The following is a 17,487-nucleotide window of genomic DNA, read 5'->3' as shown; positions in this document are numbered from 1 at the left end:
GTTTTTAGTATTTTATTTTACTTTGCGTTTTTTTGTGGGTGTTTTTATGATACTCCATTCAGTAAGTGTCATGCAAGCAGCAGAATATACAATGTTGGGGAAAAACCATGTCAAGTTTGTAAGGGTTGTGGTAAAGTTGCTTTAAGCAATTCCCGTTGTTTTCATAGCAACACTGAGGCAAGCCAACCATGACACGCTGCATCAGTGTTTAAATGGTAAAGCAAGGAAAAACAAGGGAAAGCAACTCTTCCACAAAGCATAAAAACCCGACAGAGTTATTTCCGGACATCGTCTATTTCGTCTTCAGAGAGATTAAAGGCATATGTACGCGCTCCCGTGTTTACAAAGTGTAGTTTGCCCATAATTGATGTCAAACGCACCATAAGACCATGTAATGACGATATGTCGCCATGCGCGGACCATACACATGCATTACAGCTTGTTTTAGAGTCTCAAAAACTTTGGATGTAAACAAAGACGCGGAGTTATTTCCCTTGCGTCAACGCTACCTCTGTTGGCAAATCTATAAATAGGACGATCCAGATCAAAATGAAAATTAACATATCTCAACATTGAAGGGGTCCTAGACCACAATATTTTGCAGGGAACTTAATTTAGCATGTCTCCAGCTGTTGGTAAAGCAATTAGCGTGTATAGTCATCGAGTACATATGGCTTTAACTACATACTTTTGCACAACTTGCAGGGGGGAAGGCGAAGAACGGAGCCCCGATAGTCACCTTTCCTGACCGCCAGGGGGCGCCCGACGTGTCGGACGAGGATTACGTCAAGGTGGTCACCTACATCTGCGGTCTCGTCCCGTGAGTAAAATTTACAAAAGCTCTGGATAACTTTACCCCCTCCTCTTAAGTGGTCTGCAACATCTACGGTCTCGTCTTTTAATTAGACATTGAAAATGACACAACTGACCACTGGTCTGGGTTTAAACCATTCCTCCCCCACCCTCTCCCCCCAAGACGGTCATTTCCATCTGCGATCTCGTCCTGTTTCTTCTTCTTTATTCATGGGGTGAAACTGACTCCCGCGTTTTTTCCCGTGTACGACCGTTTTTACCCCGCCATTCAGGCAGCCATACCCCGCTTTCGTCCTGTAAAAGCCATTAAAAAAAACCTCACTGCTGGGTTTTGCATGGGAGAATATCATCCTCCCACTTGGTCTCATACCAAAAATCAACACCCTGACTGCTTGCTTTTGTCAGTTTTTTTTATGACTTAATTTCTGAAAAAGCCACCTGTAATGTTTACGAAATTAATTAATAAAACACGGAGCGCACCTACAATGTGCATTTGTTGGTATGTGACCTTCTGGAAAGATGTTCTTATCCCTTGTACACGATGTTAAAGCCTGACCTGAGGCGGCGAGCCGATCTGTTTTCACGGGAAGGAGTGTGCCTTTAAAATCCAAAATCAGTCTTCATACATGTATTGCGTGCAGGCGCAATGTAGCGGTCCATGCAGAGTTAACATAACAAAATAAGATCGGCAGCATTTCAGCGCATTATCTATTTACTGCTGCAATTAAAAACACGCTTTCGTGCGCAAAGTGAATCTCGACAATTCACCAGATCGATGTTATGTCCTCAGCTGCTTCCGTTTTCCAGATAAAGTGTATAAACGTCTTGTGGGGGAAAAAGTGTGAGTGTAATCAATACGTAGCCTGCAAGTGTCAGTTTAAAACACGATTTGCTGTTTTTTCGAAGTGCCTTTAGTTGATAGCCTAATACCCAGATTGAAAAGTACATTCCATCAGCGTTTCCAATGCCCAACAGAGGGAGAAGTAGAATGGAAAGATTGGTAAAGGCACAAAGACCAGCTTACCGACAGACCAACCGAAAGAGGGACAGACAGACCGAACAGACAGATAGACAGACAGATCGTGAGGGACGGAAAAACGGAGGGACAGACAGACAGACGGACAGACAGACAGACAGACAGACAGACAGACAGACAGACAGACAGACAGACAGGTAGACAGACAGACATACACACACACAGACAAGCAGACAGGCAGGCAGACAAGCAGACAAGCAGACAAGCAGACAGGCAGACAGACAGCCAGAAAATTAAACCGGCTAACCAACCAACTAACCAACCAACTAACTAACCAACTAACCAACCAACTGGCACCGAATATAAACTTAGTATACCTAATCAGTAAACTACGACCAGTAACTTTACCATCACTTATTCGCTGAAAAGAAACCGCACTGTACTGAGCCTGGTATGAAACGAACGCTCAGACCCCCTGTTACACCACTACGGTACCAAGATTACACAAATACCTTGATTAGGACCGAAATAAGAAGCTTGTTACAAGACTCTTTGTCCGCTGGTTTATGTCACGCTTAACTGCACACTCCTACTCGTGAAAACAGTTCTGCTCAGCGTCTCAAATCTGCTGCAGGCTTTTTTACATGGGATAATACCAACCCTGCACTTGGTCATATACCAAAAGTCAACAGCCTGGGTGCTCTCTATGCCATGTGACGATTTTTTTAAGAATTAATTTCGTAAAAGTCACTAGCTTTTTCAAAAAATAGTTCATGAAAATGTTTTTAACTCACCATAGCAAGTAGTCGGAGTGTTGATTTTTAGTACGATATATGTGTATGTCCTAGTTGAGGAAATCGTCTTATCTCATGTGGTGGTACTGAGGCCGGTTCAATTGTCTATCAATATGTCTGTCTGCTTGCCCGCCTGTCTGCTTGTCTGTCTGTCTGTCTGTCTGTCCAGATCTGAGACGGTGAATCGAACTGTTTTCACGAGAAGAAGTGTACCTTTAATGGCAAATCAATATGGTGTGGCCAGACTGTCGCTAATGTTGAGGGGAGCGCACTCTCCATCCTCTCCAGAGTGAACTCCCCATTTATCTGCTAGGTTTAGTGTCCTCAAGGAGTTCTGGAACTTTTTAAGAGTCTGGCACCATGCCAGGACTGTTTTGTTTTACCTCCTTAGCTTGTCGTTTTCCGGCATTGTGCTGGTTAATTTTGCCTCTGTCAATGTAACTTGTGTCAAAAGAATGTTTCAATGTTTTGTTTTGTTCTGGTTGTGCGTGTTTACATGTGATATATATAATGTCGATATATAGCTGTGAAAGGGTAATTTTTTTCCTGTTATGCTTTAACGTAGATTGAACGTCCTTTTTTTGTACTTTTATTTTATCAATGTTTTCTTATCATGTTGGAATTTAGATTTTACTAAGTGCTGAATTTGTTATTCGTAGTTGAATATTGTACAACGCGGAGAGCACATACTTATTCTGTGGTTCGCGCTTTCTAAGCTTTCATTATTTATTTATAGTTCTTGCCTTTGGGTTTCTTCTGTGTTGTCCTGTTAATGGTCACGTGTGATAGATTCTGTTTGTTTTCTTCTCAAACGTGAGTAGGCAAAGATCGAGTGACACACACAATGTGAGATTAATGCGAGCCGTTTGTTCTTGAATCAGAATGCTACGGTCATACACGTAAAACCAGCTCGTGCAAAAACACGAGTGTACTTGGGAGTTGCAGCCAATAAACGCAAAAGAAGCTATATGACACAGCATTTCAGCTGCCTTGGGAAACTTGAAGTATGATTGAGAGATGTCGTTTTTGTTATAACTGAAAAACAGAACCAGATTCAAAGTATATCAACGACGACAACGCGAAATAAACTTCAAAAAGAAAGATAGATTGAAAAACAAAAGAAAGAAAGAACAAAACAAGTCGCGTAAGGCGAAATTACTACATTTAGTCAAGCTGTGGAACTCACAGAATGAAACTGAACGTAGTCTGCTGCTAGTGCAAAAGGCAGTGAAAGTGACGAGCCTGTTTGGCGCGGCAGCGGTTGCGCTGTGCTTCACAGCATGCTTTACTGTACCTCTCTTCGTTTTAAGTTTCTGAGCGTGTTTTTAATCCAAACATATCATATCTATATGTTTTTGGAATCAGGAACCGACAAGGAATAAGATGAAATAGTTTTTGAAACGATTTTGGAAATTTAATTTTAATCATAATTTTTATATTTTTAATTTTCAGAGCTTGTTTTTAATCCAAATATAACATATTTATATGTTTTGGGAATCAGAAAATGATGAAGAATAAGATGAACGTAAATTTGGATCGTTTTATAAAAACAATTTTTTTTTACAATTTTCAGATTTTTGATGACCAAAGTCATTAATTAATTTTTAAGCCACCAAACTGAAATGCAATACCGAAGTCCGGCCTTCGTCGAAGATTGCTTGGCCAAAATTTCAATCAATTTGATTGAAAAATGAGGGTGTGACAGTGCCGCCTCAACTTTTACAAAAAGCCGGATATGACGTCATCAAAGACATTTATCGAAAAAAAGAAAAAAACGTCCGGGGATATCATTCCCAGGAACCTTCATGTCAAATTTCATAAAGATCGGTCCAGTAGTTTAGTCTGAATCGCTCTACACACACAGAGAGACACACGCACGCACACACACACACACACACACACACATACACACACACACACACACACACACACACACACACAGACACAGACACAGACACACACACACACACACACACATACACACATACACCACGACCCTCGTCTCGATTCCCCCTCTATGTTAAAACATTTAGTCAAAACTTGACTAAATGTAAAAAGGCAGATAGGACAGAAAGCACGGAATGAAAGAAAATATTAGAACTCAAAAAGAAAGAAAGAAAGAACCAAGGAAAAAGAAAGGACAGACAGATAGATGGACATGACATACACAAAAAAAGTGGGGAAAAAAGTAATTAAGAAACAAGAAACAAAGACAGAAAAATATACAGATAGGTATGCAAGAGAATTAGAAACAAAAAACAGCAAAAAAACTAAGCTAAAACGGCTTGCTGGAAACGCATAGAAAACTCGTTACACGAGAACGGTTATCACCATTCCCATCCCACGCCAACGTGACCTTTTCAAAGTGTCACCAAACACTTTTTTCTTTTTATATTTAGTCAAGTTTTGACTAAATATTTTAACATCGAGGGGGAATCGAAACGAGGGTCGTGGTGTATGTGCGTGTGTGTGTGCGTGTGTGTCTGTGTGTGTGTGTGTGTGTGTGTGTGTGTGTGTGTGTGTGTAGAGCGATTCAGACTAAACTACTGGACCGATCTTTATGAAATTTGACATGAGAGTTCCTGGGTATGAAATCCCCGAACGTTTTTTTCATTTTTTTGATAAATGTCTTTGATGACGTCATATCCGGCTTTTCGTGAAAGTTGAGGCGGCACTGTCACGCCCTCATTTTTCAACCAAATTGGTTGAAATTTTGGTCAAGTACTCTTCGACGAAGCCCGGGGTTCGGTATTGCATTTCAGCTTGGTGGCTTAAAAATTAATTAATGACTTTGGTCATTAAAAATCTGAAAATTGTAAAAAAAAATAAAAATTTATAAAACGATCCCAATTTACGTTTACCGTATTCTCCATCATTTGCTGATTCCAAAAACATATAAATATGTTATATTCGGATTAAAAACAAGCTCTGAAAATTAAATATATAAAAATTATTATCAAAATCTTTTTTTTCGAAATCAATTTAAAAACACTTTCATCTTATTCCTTGTCGGTTCCTGATTCCAAAAATATATAGATATGATATGTTTGGATTAAAAACACGCTCAGAAAGTTAAAACGAAGAGAGGTACAGAAAAGCGTGCTATCCTTCTCAGCGCAACGAATACCCCGCTCTTCTTGTCAATTCCACGTGCACTGCCTTTGCCACGGGCGGTGGAGTGACGATGCTACGAGTATACGGTCTTGCTGCGTTGCGTTGCGTTCAGTTTCATTCTGTGAGTTCGACAGCTACTTGACTAAATATTGTATTTTCGCCTTACGCGACTTGTTTTCTTTTTTGGTATGCTAGAGATGGTCGGAAACAGAACAAAAGTGAGACAGAAAAACAAGAGGAAAGCTTAGCAAGGCGTGAAATTGATGGAAAAGACGGGAACAACGCAATGCTTATCTCCAAACATTGTTTACACACGACATTCTGGAAAGCGATTCACAAGATCTTGATTAAAAAATAAAAACCAGCACTAAAAGTTGAGTAGTTGCAAAAATAAAGGAAAACAAATGGGTTGTTTTTTTAAAGCTGCCGAAGTTTGCAAAACAAACTTCAGAGTTTGAATTCTTATTGAACCTTAGAAACCGTTATACAAAAGCTGGTAATTGAAATTCGTTGTCGTAGATGGCACGATCCAGCAGCACGAAAAGTTAAAAAGACAGCAAAATCAAAGATCATGTTTTTTTTGTTTTTTTTTGTGCCTATTGTTTACACTCCATGAAAGCAATATAATTAGTGTAGTCGGATAGCACACAATATTACCCAATATTGACGGACTGTGTGATGATATCTTCTGCTATGGTCTGTTGAGACAGTGATATCAAAATCGAGACAGGAGGTCGAGATTTTGATATCACTGTCGAAACAGACCAATAGCAGAAGATATCATTACACAGTCAGTCAATGTTAGATATATTGCTAATTCTCTGGACATTTTGTATTTACTGTAAAGAAATTACAAAAGTATTTGTCTCAGTTTTGGCTGTTACATATCCCTCCCTCTGATTATTGTTTCTTTTTGTTCAAACTTTTCTTGTACTTTTCAGTATTTAAAAATGTCTTTTCTTTCAAAAAGTCTTTAATCACTTGCTCAACTAAATTCTGGGATCATTACATTTTCATGTATATTTGTTTGTTTTTAAATTTAGGTGTTTTTGTTTTTGAAGTGGGGAAGCAATAAAGAGGTCGTCGATATCAAAACTGATATCGACGGAAATGTCGTCGATATCACTTTTACAATGAGCTCAGTTTTGCCCAATTGACCAATGGAAATCCACGTAACATATGAAATAGCAATATAGTATAGATATACCAGAACGAATCGCGGAGCACCAGTGCAAGAAGCAACTCGGACAGACCACGAGTCAATTTAAAACTGGAACATTTTTGTGTGACAACCCCTGACTCTCGCGAAAAAGGCAGTTTGACCTTTCCGAAGGGTCCCTGAGCACCTCATTTTCAGGACGCACTGGAACAACCACCAAAAAACAATAACAAAAACAAACAAAAATACAAGACCTGACACTCTGGACAGACGAGGAGCCAAAGAATTAAGCAACGACCTTGCTGTTTGTGCTGTGTTTGGGCAGCTCTGTCTTCATTCTCCACGTTGTAATGCAGTTTGCGCGTTTCCACGATAGCGCTGTGGTGTCTCCACGGACTCATAATTATCCTGGTTGTTTTTCCTGTTTGTCTTTAACCCGTTTTGTGTTAAGAATTGTCTGGGGCTGGGTGCCGCATAGTTTGACCGTCACCGCAAAGTTCTAGATCTAAAAAGCTTTTTTTTTCTTTTAAGAAGAAGCAAGAATTCATGGAAAGTTACAGTGCGAAAACAGACCATGAGCCTGAGCATCCTTCCAAAAACATGATTATGGTTCTTGAAAACAGAACAGCAGGACCTAAAATTATGGTGTTGGAAAGAAAGATAGGACAGAAAAGAAACCAGTTTTTCTCTTTGCCATACTTGTACAAAACTTGTAATATTTCTACCAAATTGGCGTCCCCCCCATCCTCCCCCCGCCCCCCCCCCCCCTCTTTTTTTTCATCCAGCGTAGTAGTTAAAAAAAAAATTCTTATCTCTTTTTCCCCTTCCTCTATTTTTTGCGTTCTGGCCTTTGTTCTACTGGTCATTAACCAGGTTGGATTATCTCCCTTTATCCCGAGAACTTAACTTGTCAACCCGCAACCCCAGGCCCTCCCTTCCTTCCCCCAAAGGAATCGAAAGGCTTCCGTCTAGCACTAAAAACAACTCTATGCAGCTGCTATCTGTCTCGTTTGCGGGCTAAAGTTTTTCTTCTTCTGTTTCATCTTTACTGGTGTTTTTTTTTTTATCTCCCTTTTAGTTTTTTCTCTTTTTCTTGGGCTATCTTTATTTTTTCCCTTGCAATTAGGTTGATGTGATTGAGTCAGCGTTGTCCAGCAGACAAATAAAAACAGACAGCTGCTTTTGTGGCTGTCTGCGTCCTGTTTCATCTTCTGTCGTCTGGGTTGCTCTTTTCCAGTAGAGTTGGAGGAAACACTGAATGCCAGGCCGAAAAACGTTTAGAAGACTGTTGGTAATGCACCGTGTAATAGAAAAACTATAGAAATAACTCGGTCGGGTCAGTATGGGTTGTGAAAGAGTGAATACCCTTGCTTGTATTGAGTCAAACTTTCCCACGTGACATTATAGACCAATCACTAGCCAGGGGTGTGTCTGAAACACGTGGACAAAGAGCACGTGCAGAAAGTTTGCCTCACTAAAGGCCAGAGTATTCACTCTTTCAAAACCCATTCAAACCCGACAGAGTTATTTCCGAACATTGTGCAAGCCACTCCCCACTAGCACCATTCACCTTTTAGCTTTACTGTACGTTATGGGTGGCTGCGTTTGGGCAAAATGAAGTTGGAGTTGGAGGAGAATTGGATGGGTTCACGAGATGTCCTTTTTGCTCAATACACTTTGATTAGCACGAAATGGTATAGGTCTGAATTTCTGTTGTTGATTTTGCGTGTGTGTGTGTGTGTGTGTGTGTGTGTGTGCGCGCGCGCGTGCGTGCGTGCGTGCCTGCCTGCGTGTCTGCTTGTCTGCTTGCGTGCGCGTGCGTAGTTCCTTAATTTGAAGAAAGACAAGAAACTGACGTGTACATGTGTAGTGTGGCGGTTGCAGACTGCACGAGGCGGAGTCAGGCTTTGTGGTGATCATCGACAGGCGGCAAGATGGCTGGAGTGCGGTACGCTCCATTCTCCTCAAGATGTCGGTAAGTTCATCGACACCCCCCCCCCCCCCTCCTCCTCCCACCCCTCCCCACACACACAAAAACACAAAAACAATAACAACAACAAACAACAATAAAAACAGTTACAAAAACAAGTTGATGAAAGTGGAGGAAAGTCGTTTATTCATTTCAATGTTTGTTATTATCTCAGGTGCCAGCTAGGAGATTACTTTCGCATAACTCTCACTTACTCTTGCATGTTGAACATACATGTCGCATGCATTTTGAGCGCTTAATACGTCCCTTTGTTTCTCAAACATAAAAAAAACCTTTCTACGTCGTCGGTCGTCTGCACAATGTCAGGAATGCAAATACCGGGTACTAGTGCGCCGGTCATGTCTTAAAATGGTGGTGGTTTGATAAGGGGTGGAGGGGTGAGAATGGGAGAGGGTTTGCTGTATAACAAGTATAATCACAATTTTTTGAAAGCGGGTTTGTATAGATGTGAATACATCATTATTTTTTTTTCCTAAAGAGAACATTTTGATGTCAAATTCGTGAATATTCATCGTAGCAACATGTTTAAGTCGTCCACGTTTCCCCCAAGAGTAACGTTTCGATGACATAGAAAGCAGCTTGGTTTTTGTAGTTTTATTATCCATCTTATCATTTTCCTACTCCCTTTGGAGTCATCCGTTTCTGTGAATGACATTTCAGAAACAGGTCGAAATGCAAAGCTGTGTAGCTTTTGCATCCGTCATCAAAATGCATTATCGTCGTCTACACCGGTGTTTTGATTTACATTTCCTCTGGAAACCTTTTTGGAAAGAAGGACCAAACGCTGAAACTTTGTTGGTTTTTAAATCCCACAGGTCATCGTTATGAAATTTCTTTAAATGGAGATATTTTAAGGGATCCCCTTTCTATCCGTAGAGGTTTTATCTTTGTCTGAACGAGGCTGGTGCTATGTTCGCGTGTCATTCGCATATGTTGAATATTCATGGTTTTACGGATGTGTTTTGTTTTCTTGCCTTTTTTGTCACCTTTGGATCTTCCGATGTTTTTGTTCCCGGAACAGAAACGTTTGATAATGGAGGTTGCTTGAAACTATTTTGGGCCCACTCTTATGAGTCGTAAACTTGGTTGTGTGCCCATGAGAGCAATCACTCTCTCTTTATTTGTGAAGTTTGCACTTTGTGCAGTGGTATTTCTTCTCTTTGTTTTTAATTAAAAGTTCAGGTTAGATTATCACGCTAGCTATGTAATGCCCGGTTTTTAGTGCAAAGGGTAGAATGTTTGTGGAAAATAAAAGCAAATGAAAATGTCTTATCACCCGGCAATACATAGCCTGTCATGTTTTTGAGGCATTGACAACAGCAAGAGCAGCAGCAACAACAACAGCAACAACAACATCAACAACAACAGCAACAACAACAGCAACAACAACATCAACAACAACATCAACAACCTTCAAGATAAACAAACAAGAAGAACAACAAGGAGTCCCCAGACCTAAACGATAGACGAATTCCGGAAATAACTCTTTCGGGTTTTCATGGGTTGCCCTCCCTTGTTTTTCCTTGCTTGTCCTTATAAACACTGAGGCAAGGCACACTTGACATTGTAAGCTTGCCTCCGTGTTTCTGGGGAAACAAAGGGAAAGCAACTCTTCCTCACCCCATAAGAACTTGATAGTTATTTTCCAACATCGTCCATCCCCCAAAACAAAAAACAAAATGGAACTCATAGATGTTTGTGTCATGTTTCAGATGTTCTTCCCCAAACACATGCAAGCGGTGTGTTTGTGCCATGTTTCACTTCAGTAACCTTGACAGTTGTAGAATAATTCCCCTTTTCGAGGTGCAATGTAAAACGAAAGTGGATGGGGCGCCATGATTTCAAAAAGCAACTACAAATAAACCGGCCATTGAATACCAAAAACTCTTCCCAAACCATGTGCAAGTGGTGTGTTTGTGCCATGTTTCAGCTGTTCTTCCCAAACCATGTGCAAGTGGTGTGTTTATGCCATGTTTCAGCTGTTCTTCCCAAACCATGTGCAAGTGGTGTGTTTATGCCATGTTTCAGCTGTTCTTCCCAAACCATGTGCAAGTGGTGTGTTTATGCCATGTTTCAGCTGTTCTTCCCAAACCATGTGCAAGTGGTGTGTTTATGCCATGTTTTAGCTGTTCTTCCCAAACCATGTGCAAGTGGTGTGTTTATGCCATGTTTCAGCTGTTCTTCCCAAACCATGTGCAAGTGGTGTGTTTGTGCCATGTTTCAGCTGTTCTTCCCAAACCATGTGCAAGTGGTGTGTTTATGCCATGTTTTAGCTGTTCTTCCCAAACCATGTGCAAGTGGTGTGTTTGTGCCATGTTTCAGCTGTTCTTCCCAAACCATGTGCAAGTGGTGTGTTTATGCCATGTTTCAGCTGTTCTTCCCAAACCATGTGCAAGTGGTGTGTTTGTGCCATGTTTCAGCTGTTCTTCCCCAAACCATGTGCAAGTGGTGTGTTTGTGCCATGTTTTAGCTGTTCTTCCCAAACCATGTGCAAGTGGTGTGTTTATGCCATGTTTTAGCTGTTCTTCCCAAACCATGTGCAAGTGGTGTGTTTATGCCATGTTTCAGCTGTTCTTCCCAAACCATGTGCAAGTGGTGTGTTTGTGCCATGTTTTAGCTGTTCTTCCCAAACCATGTGCAAGTGGTGTGTTTGTGCCATGTTTTAGCTGTTCTTCCCAAACCATGTGCAAGTGGTGTGTTTGTGCCATGTTTTAGCTGTTCTTCCCAAACCATGTGCAAGTGGTGTGTTTGTGCCATGTTTTAGCTGTTCTTCCCCAACCATGTGCAAGTGGTGTGTTTGTGCCATGTTTTAGCTGTTCTTCCCAAACCATGTGCAAGTGGTGTGTTTGTGCCATGTTTCAGCTGTTCTTCCCAAACCATGTGCAAGTGGTGTGTTTGTGCCATGTTTCAGCTGTTCTTCCCCAACCACGTGCAAGTGGTATTCCTCCTGCAGCCCAGCGGGTTCTTCCAGCGAGCATTCGCCGACTTTCGCTCCAAGTTCGTCAAAGAGGACCTCGAGTTTAAGGTTTGATCTGGGCATTTTTTGGAGTTATTTCTAATATGCTGACTGTTAGCAAATGACAACTGACATGTCGAGAAAAAAAGATATCTAGCCCGTGCTCAGGTTTTAGAAATAATTATATTGAAATATACATATTAGTAAACATTGGCGAAAGAATTAGGTTGAATGTTACAGATGTGCTTTTTGGTATTAAAAATAACAGCCAAAATATGAAGAAGATTAATCATATTATCATATCATATCGCAAAGATGTGCGAAAGCATTTAAAAAAAAAACGATTCACGATTAACACTGGAAATTATTTTTTGAAATCATGTTGTCTTGAGATTTCGTTAATCTGACGTTTTATTAATTAGAAACATGAGAAAGTATGTGTACAAACAGAAAACACACAGTTACCATGTTTGTTATCACGTGTTTATTGATTGATTAAAATTTTGGAGGGAAAAAAAAAAAAAAAAAAGCATGAGCCTTTAGGTGAATGCTGATATCGTTTGTGAGACATGTCTGTTGTCATTTGCTAACAGTCAGCATATTAGAAATAACGGTTTTATTACCGTTTATTTCGACCAAAAGAAATTTCAAAGCGACCCTGCGAATTAGACAGAACAGCCGCAATGGGAACTTGAGTGCTCCTACCTGATTGTGCCTGTCAGTCAAAAGCATTCACGTGACCTGGATCAGCCAATCACTCACCTTACGTCACGGTGATGAATATTTAACAGGTGAAATGCGTTCACACAACAATCCCACAAGATAAACCATGTTGAACATGCGTTTTGGTTGCTTCGGTTTTTCTTGTTGAACAGATCTAGAACCGACTCCAGACGGATGGGAAATGACGTAAAGATACATTTGACGTAAGGCGAGTGACGCAATTTTACTTGATTGTTCCAAACTTTGACGATTTAATTTTCAAGTGAGCGGGTCGACATTGCACACTCAGAGGGTGGGTGGTGCCTTGCTGTTCCGTGAAGCACCCACCGACAAAACTAGCTTTTCGGTATTTTTTAGATAAAGAGAGTATTATCTGACAGCATTGGAAGTGTCATTCTTTAGAATAAATCACGCTGATATTGTTGAATTAAATTTTTACTTTGTCTTGGTTTTTTTTAGCGTGATAAACAAAAACGGTCCCTGCCTGAACGTTATAACATTTAGAGGGTCACCTAGAATCCGTCCTGATTGGTCAAAAAGCCATATGGGGCACTGAGTTGGTAATAAAATCATTTATGATTGGTTTACTGATGGATGGATGGATGGATGGGTGGGTGTGTGTGTGTGTGTGTAGGGGTTGGTGGGTAAATGGATAGATTGATGGATGATAGGGCGAGGTTGGGTGAATGAATAGATTGATGGATGATAGGGCGAGGTTGGGTGAATGAATAGATTGATGGATGATAGGGCGAGGTTGGGTGAATGGATAGATTGATGGATGATAGGGCGAGGTTGGGTGAATGGATAGATTGATGGATGATAGGGCGAGGTTGGGTGAATGGATAGATTGATGGATGATAGGGCGAGGTTGGGTGAATGGATAGATTGATGGATGATAGGGCGAGGTTAGGTGAATGGATAGATTGATGGATGATAGGGCGAGGTTGGGTGAATGGATAGATTGATGGATGATAGGGCGAGGTTGGGTAAATGGATAGATTGATGGATGATAGGGCGAGGTTGGGTGAATGAATAGATTGATGGATGATAGGGCGAGGTTGGGTGAATGAATAGATTGATCCATGAATGATTTATTGATTGGTTGATTAATGAATAGGTTGATAGATTGATGGAAGGGGGTGATGGATGGATTTATTTGTTGGTTGATTAGCTGAATAACTAACTAAAAGAGAGAGAGAGAGAGAGAGAGAGAGAGAGAGAGAGAGAGAGAATAGAGAGAGAGAGACAGACAGACAGACAGACAGAGAGAGAGAGAGAGAGAGAGAGAGAGAGAGAGAGAGAGAGAGAGAGAGAGAGAGAGAGAGAGAGAGAGAGAGAGAGAGAGAGAGAACGAATGTTTTCAAACTAAAAGTGCCAGTCAATAAAAGCAACATGATTTTCTCATCGAAGTGCTGGACTCACTCACTATTTACAATCACCTCGATAAAACGACCCACAAGTGCGCCTTAACTGTTGAAACAATAAATATCCCTGCAGTATGAAGTATATGTATACCATTGATACCATGGAGTGCTGTGTCTACCAGGTGGTGCTGTGTGAAAAGCCAGAGGAAATGTCCGAGTACATCGAGGTGGCCCAGCTGACCAAAGACGTGGGGGGAGAACTGACCTTCGACACCAGTGAATGGACCGAACACCGATCTGTGAGTCATCCAGTTTTATTTCACACATATATTCAAGGACATTTGTGAAGTCAATGTCAATGCCTTGACATTGCGGTTAAGAAACATTCACTCCTGCCAAGCACACCCAACACACGCATCTATAAAACGAATCAACGACATCGAAAAACTAAGTTTATCCAAAGGCCACAGTGGCTGAGTAGCTAGAACTATATCATTTCAGTAGTGAAGGGCCATCTTTTGAAGACCATGTTTCCCTTTTTTTTCATCCTGGATTGTTTTAGAAGAGTAGGCCTACTCCGTGATTTTGCCCTGGATCATGCCAAAAATCGGCTTAGTCCATTTCCTGTTGAATTCCTGTTTGAATGTTTCAGCAAAGCAGATAATTATGATCTATCAGCGTTTACTTTCAATACTTGCATAGGCATGGATATAAATAACATTTCTTCTTCTTCTTCTTCTTCTTCTTCTTCTTCTTCTTCTTCTTCTCCCTTCATGGATTGAAACTCCCACAAACACTCGTGGTTTTCTTTTTTGCACGAGTGTGTTTTTGTTTTACATGAATGGCTGTTTTTACCTCGCTATTTAGGCAGCCATACTCCGATTTCGATGAATAACCCTCCTCCTATTTCTCTTGTTATTCTCACAGGCAGTAGAAAAATTCTCCCAAAACGCCGACGCCATGTCTTTGAGTTTCACGAAAGCCGTCAAGCGTTTCGAGGATCTAGAACTCCCCAACGAGGTGCACGAAATGGAAGCCATGATTCGCTGCTGCATGGCGGAACGCAAAGAACTGCTGGACGATTTCGGGAGTTCTACAACCCACGGCAACACGCTGCTCAAGTGTATCAAGGGCGACAGTGACCAGACTCCGCTCAGCAACCTGTGTCACGTGCTAGAACTGGAGAGGTCAGTGTTGGGGTTGGGAAGAGTTTGGTGTGTGTGGGTGGTGGTGGTGTTGTGCGTGGTGGGGGGAGGGGTTTGATGGTGGTTGTGTGTGTGTGTGTGTGTGTGTGTGTGTGTGTGTGTGTGTGTGTGTGTGTGTGTGTGTGTGTGTGTGTGTGTGTTTGAGTGAGAAAGATAGGGTGCGCCATGCAGCAAGACTGACAGTCAGAGAGAGAGACACCGAAAGAGAGAAAGAGAGACAGACAGACACTTTGACAGTCAGAGACAGCGACAGACAGACAGACAGACATGAAAAGACAGGGAGATAAAGGGGAAATCAGTTCTTGACGTTACGGTAACATATCTGCAGGTTTGCATATAAGGAGAGCGTTACTCAAGGGAAGCAATTTGTAGGGCAGCTATCAAGTGAACAATCCGATTAGGCTTGGTTGTCTGTGTGTCACCTGGTTTACCTCCCTTGCATCTAGCCTTCTCTAACTCGCTGCTTCACACAGTACAGACATATATATATATAGACTATAGTTCGTTGCGAGAGTTAGAGGAATGAATTTTAGGAATTAGAGCAAGGAATAAAAATCCTTCTGTTCAGATTGGATATGACAATGTGTCTTTGTCTCTGTGTACGTTGTTTTAAATGTGAGAAATATAACTTTGGAGAAATAGTGACAGACAAACAGCTTGGGACAGCGATCATCAAAGTGACAGTTGGCGTCCATTTTAGCACTGCGTAGCGCTCCTGCACATCGCGACTTTATTCGTTTATCTGGCTGTTTGTTTATATGTATGTATGGATGTGTGTTTCTGTGTGTGTGTATGTATATATGTTACCGGCACGGTGGCCTAGTGGTAATAATCCGCCCCGTGATCGGGAGGTCGAGGGTTCGAACCACGGCCGGGTCATACCTAAGACTTTAAAATTGGCAATCTAGTGGCTGCTCCGCCTGGCGTCTGGCATTATGGGGTTAATGCTAGGACTGGTTGGTCCGGTGTCAGAATAATGTGACTGGGTGAGACATGAAGCCTGTGCTGCGACTTCTGTCTTGTGTGTGGCGCACGTTATATGTCAAAGCAGCACCGCCCTGATATGGCCCTTCGTGGTCGGCTGGGCGTTAAGCAAACAAACAAACAAACAAAATGTATATGTTCGTGTGTATTTGTGTGCATTTGTGTGTAAATATGTGTTAAGGGAGGGGGGACGTATGCGTTTGGCTTCATAGTACTTTCATACGAATCCCTATCGCTAATCGATCGATGTTAAAAAAAATCTTTAAAAAAAAAACGCACTTTTTGGTTTCTAGTTATAGCCTGATTGCGTAGCCACAAATAGCACCTGTTTTTTTAAAGAAATCATCACGTCGATTCCGTGCGAATGAGCTTTTGCCAAACAACCCTTTTTAACACTGTCTAAATGATCTTTGCTAATTTTTTTGGAGTCTTAAACGCTTTGGCGAATAATTCTAATTATTGTTGTTGAGAAATGAATTTCCTCCAAAAATGTCTTTACCTTGTTAAAAATATGCTTTACGATTTTTGTAGCATGTTGAAGAGACACGTTTGCCTGCAATGACGACTCGCTTGACCCCTACCCTGTATAACACAATTTATGAACAAGTAAAAAATAAAAACGATGAAATACTATGCATTTATCGTAGAGCCAGTAAAATATTTTCTGTTTTTCTTTTTGATTTACCTTATCTGGTTCATATTTTACGACAATTTGAAAATGACGAAAAATCACTCGCAACAGTGGGCGCGAATGAGTTGCGTTTCTTTTGCCGGGGACTGTACAGTCCTGTTTTTTTTAGCACATGCAAGCATGTCTATTCGTGATTTTAATGAGATGTGTGGCTGGTATTGCAGCAATCTGTAGTCATGTTACCTGGAAGCATGTATACTCATGATTTTAATGAGATGTGTTGATGATTTTGTAGCAATCTGCTGCCCAGTTCTTTTAAACACCTGTAAGCATGTATACTCATGATTTGTAAATGAGATATGTTTGTGATATTGCAGGTTATTAGTCCAACTGGACGAAACGAAGCATCAGTTTGACCAGTTCTGGTCAGCCCACGAAAGAAAGATGAGACAGGGGCTACACTTACGGCAGTTTGAGGAAGACTTTAAACTGGTGAGTAGTAAAAAATAGTAGTAGAACCAATAGTAGTGGTAGTAGTAGAAGTAGTAGTAGTAGTAGAAGTAGTAAACAACGAAAGGAAGATGAGACAAGAACTACATTTACGGCAATATGAGGAAGAATTTGAGCTGGTAAGAGTGTTTTGCCGTATGAACTGAAGTTTGAAGCCTCAGAAAATCAACGTTTTTGGGGGTAGCCCATCTAGTGAATCAGAGGAGAATAATTACTTAATTCAAGTATCCGTCACTTGAAACAGATCAGCTTTGAGCTCTTAACAAAT

The 17,487-nt window shown here is 41.0% G+C and overlaps 1 protein-coding gene across 5 annotated transcripts in view; it reads left to right on the top strand.

The window, feature by feature from the left end:
- Positions 1 to 17,487, top strand: part of LOC138983783 (guanine nucleotide exchange factor DBS-like) — a 158,056-nt gene that overhangs the window by 55,870 nt on the left and 84,699 nt on the right. For all 5 annotated transcript variants that reach the window (XR_011461257.1, XR_011461256.1, XM_070357109.1 and 2 more), the window contains exons 3-8: positions 706 to 820; positions 8,741 to 8,831; positions 11,758 to 11,871; positions 14,072 to 14,188; positions 14,817 to 15,076; positions 17,087 to 17,201. Coding sequence is in view for 3 of the 5 variants with exons in the window: in XM_070357109.1 (XP_070213210.1) it covers positions 706 to 820; positions 8,741 to 8,831; positions 11,758 to 11,871; positions 14,072 to 14,188; positions 14,817 to 15,076; positions 17,087 to 17,201 (812 nt within the window). In the remaining 2 variants the exon portion in view is untranslated. The remainder of the gene's footprint in view (positions 1 to 705; positions 821 to 8,740; positions 8,832 to 11,757; positions 11,872 to 14,071; positions 14,189 to 14,816; positions 15,077 to 17,086; positions 17,202 to 17,487) is intronic.

The sequence above is a fragment of the Littorina saxatilis genome, linkage group LG13, assembly GCF_037325665.1.
Source record: "Littorina saxatilis isolate snail1 linkage group LG13, US_GU_Lsax_2.0, whole genome shotgun sequence".
NCBI lineage: Eukaryota > Metazoa > Mollusca > Gastropoda > Littorinimorpha > Littorinidae > Littorina > Littorina saxatilis.
The sequence above is the reverse complement of the archived record's forward strand: the minus strand, read 5'-3'. Positions and strand labels throughout refer to the sequence as shown.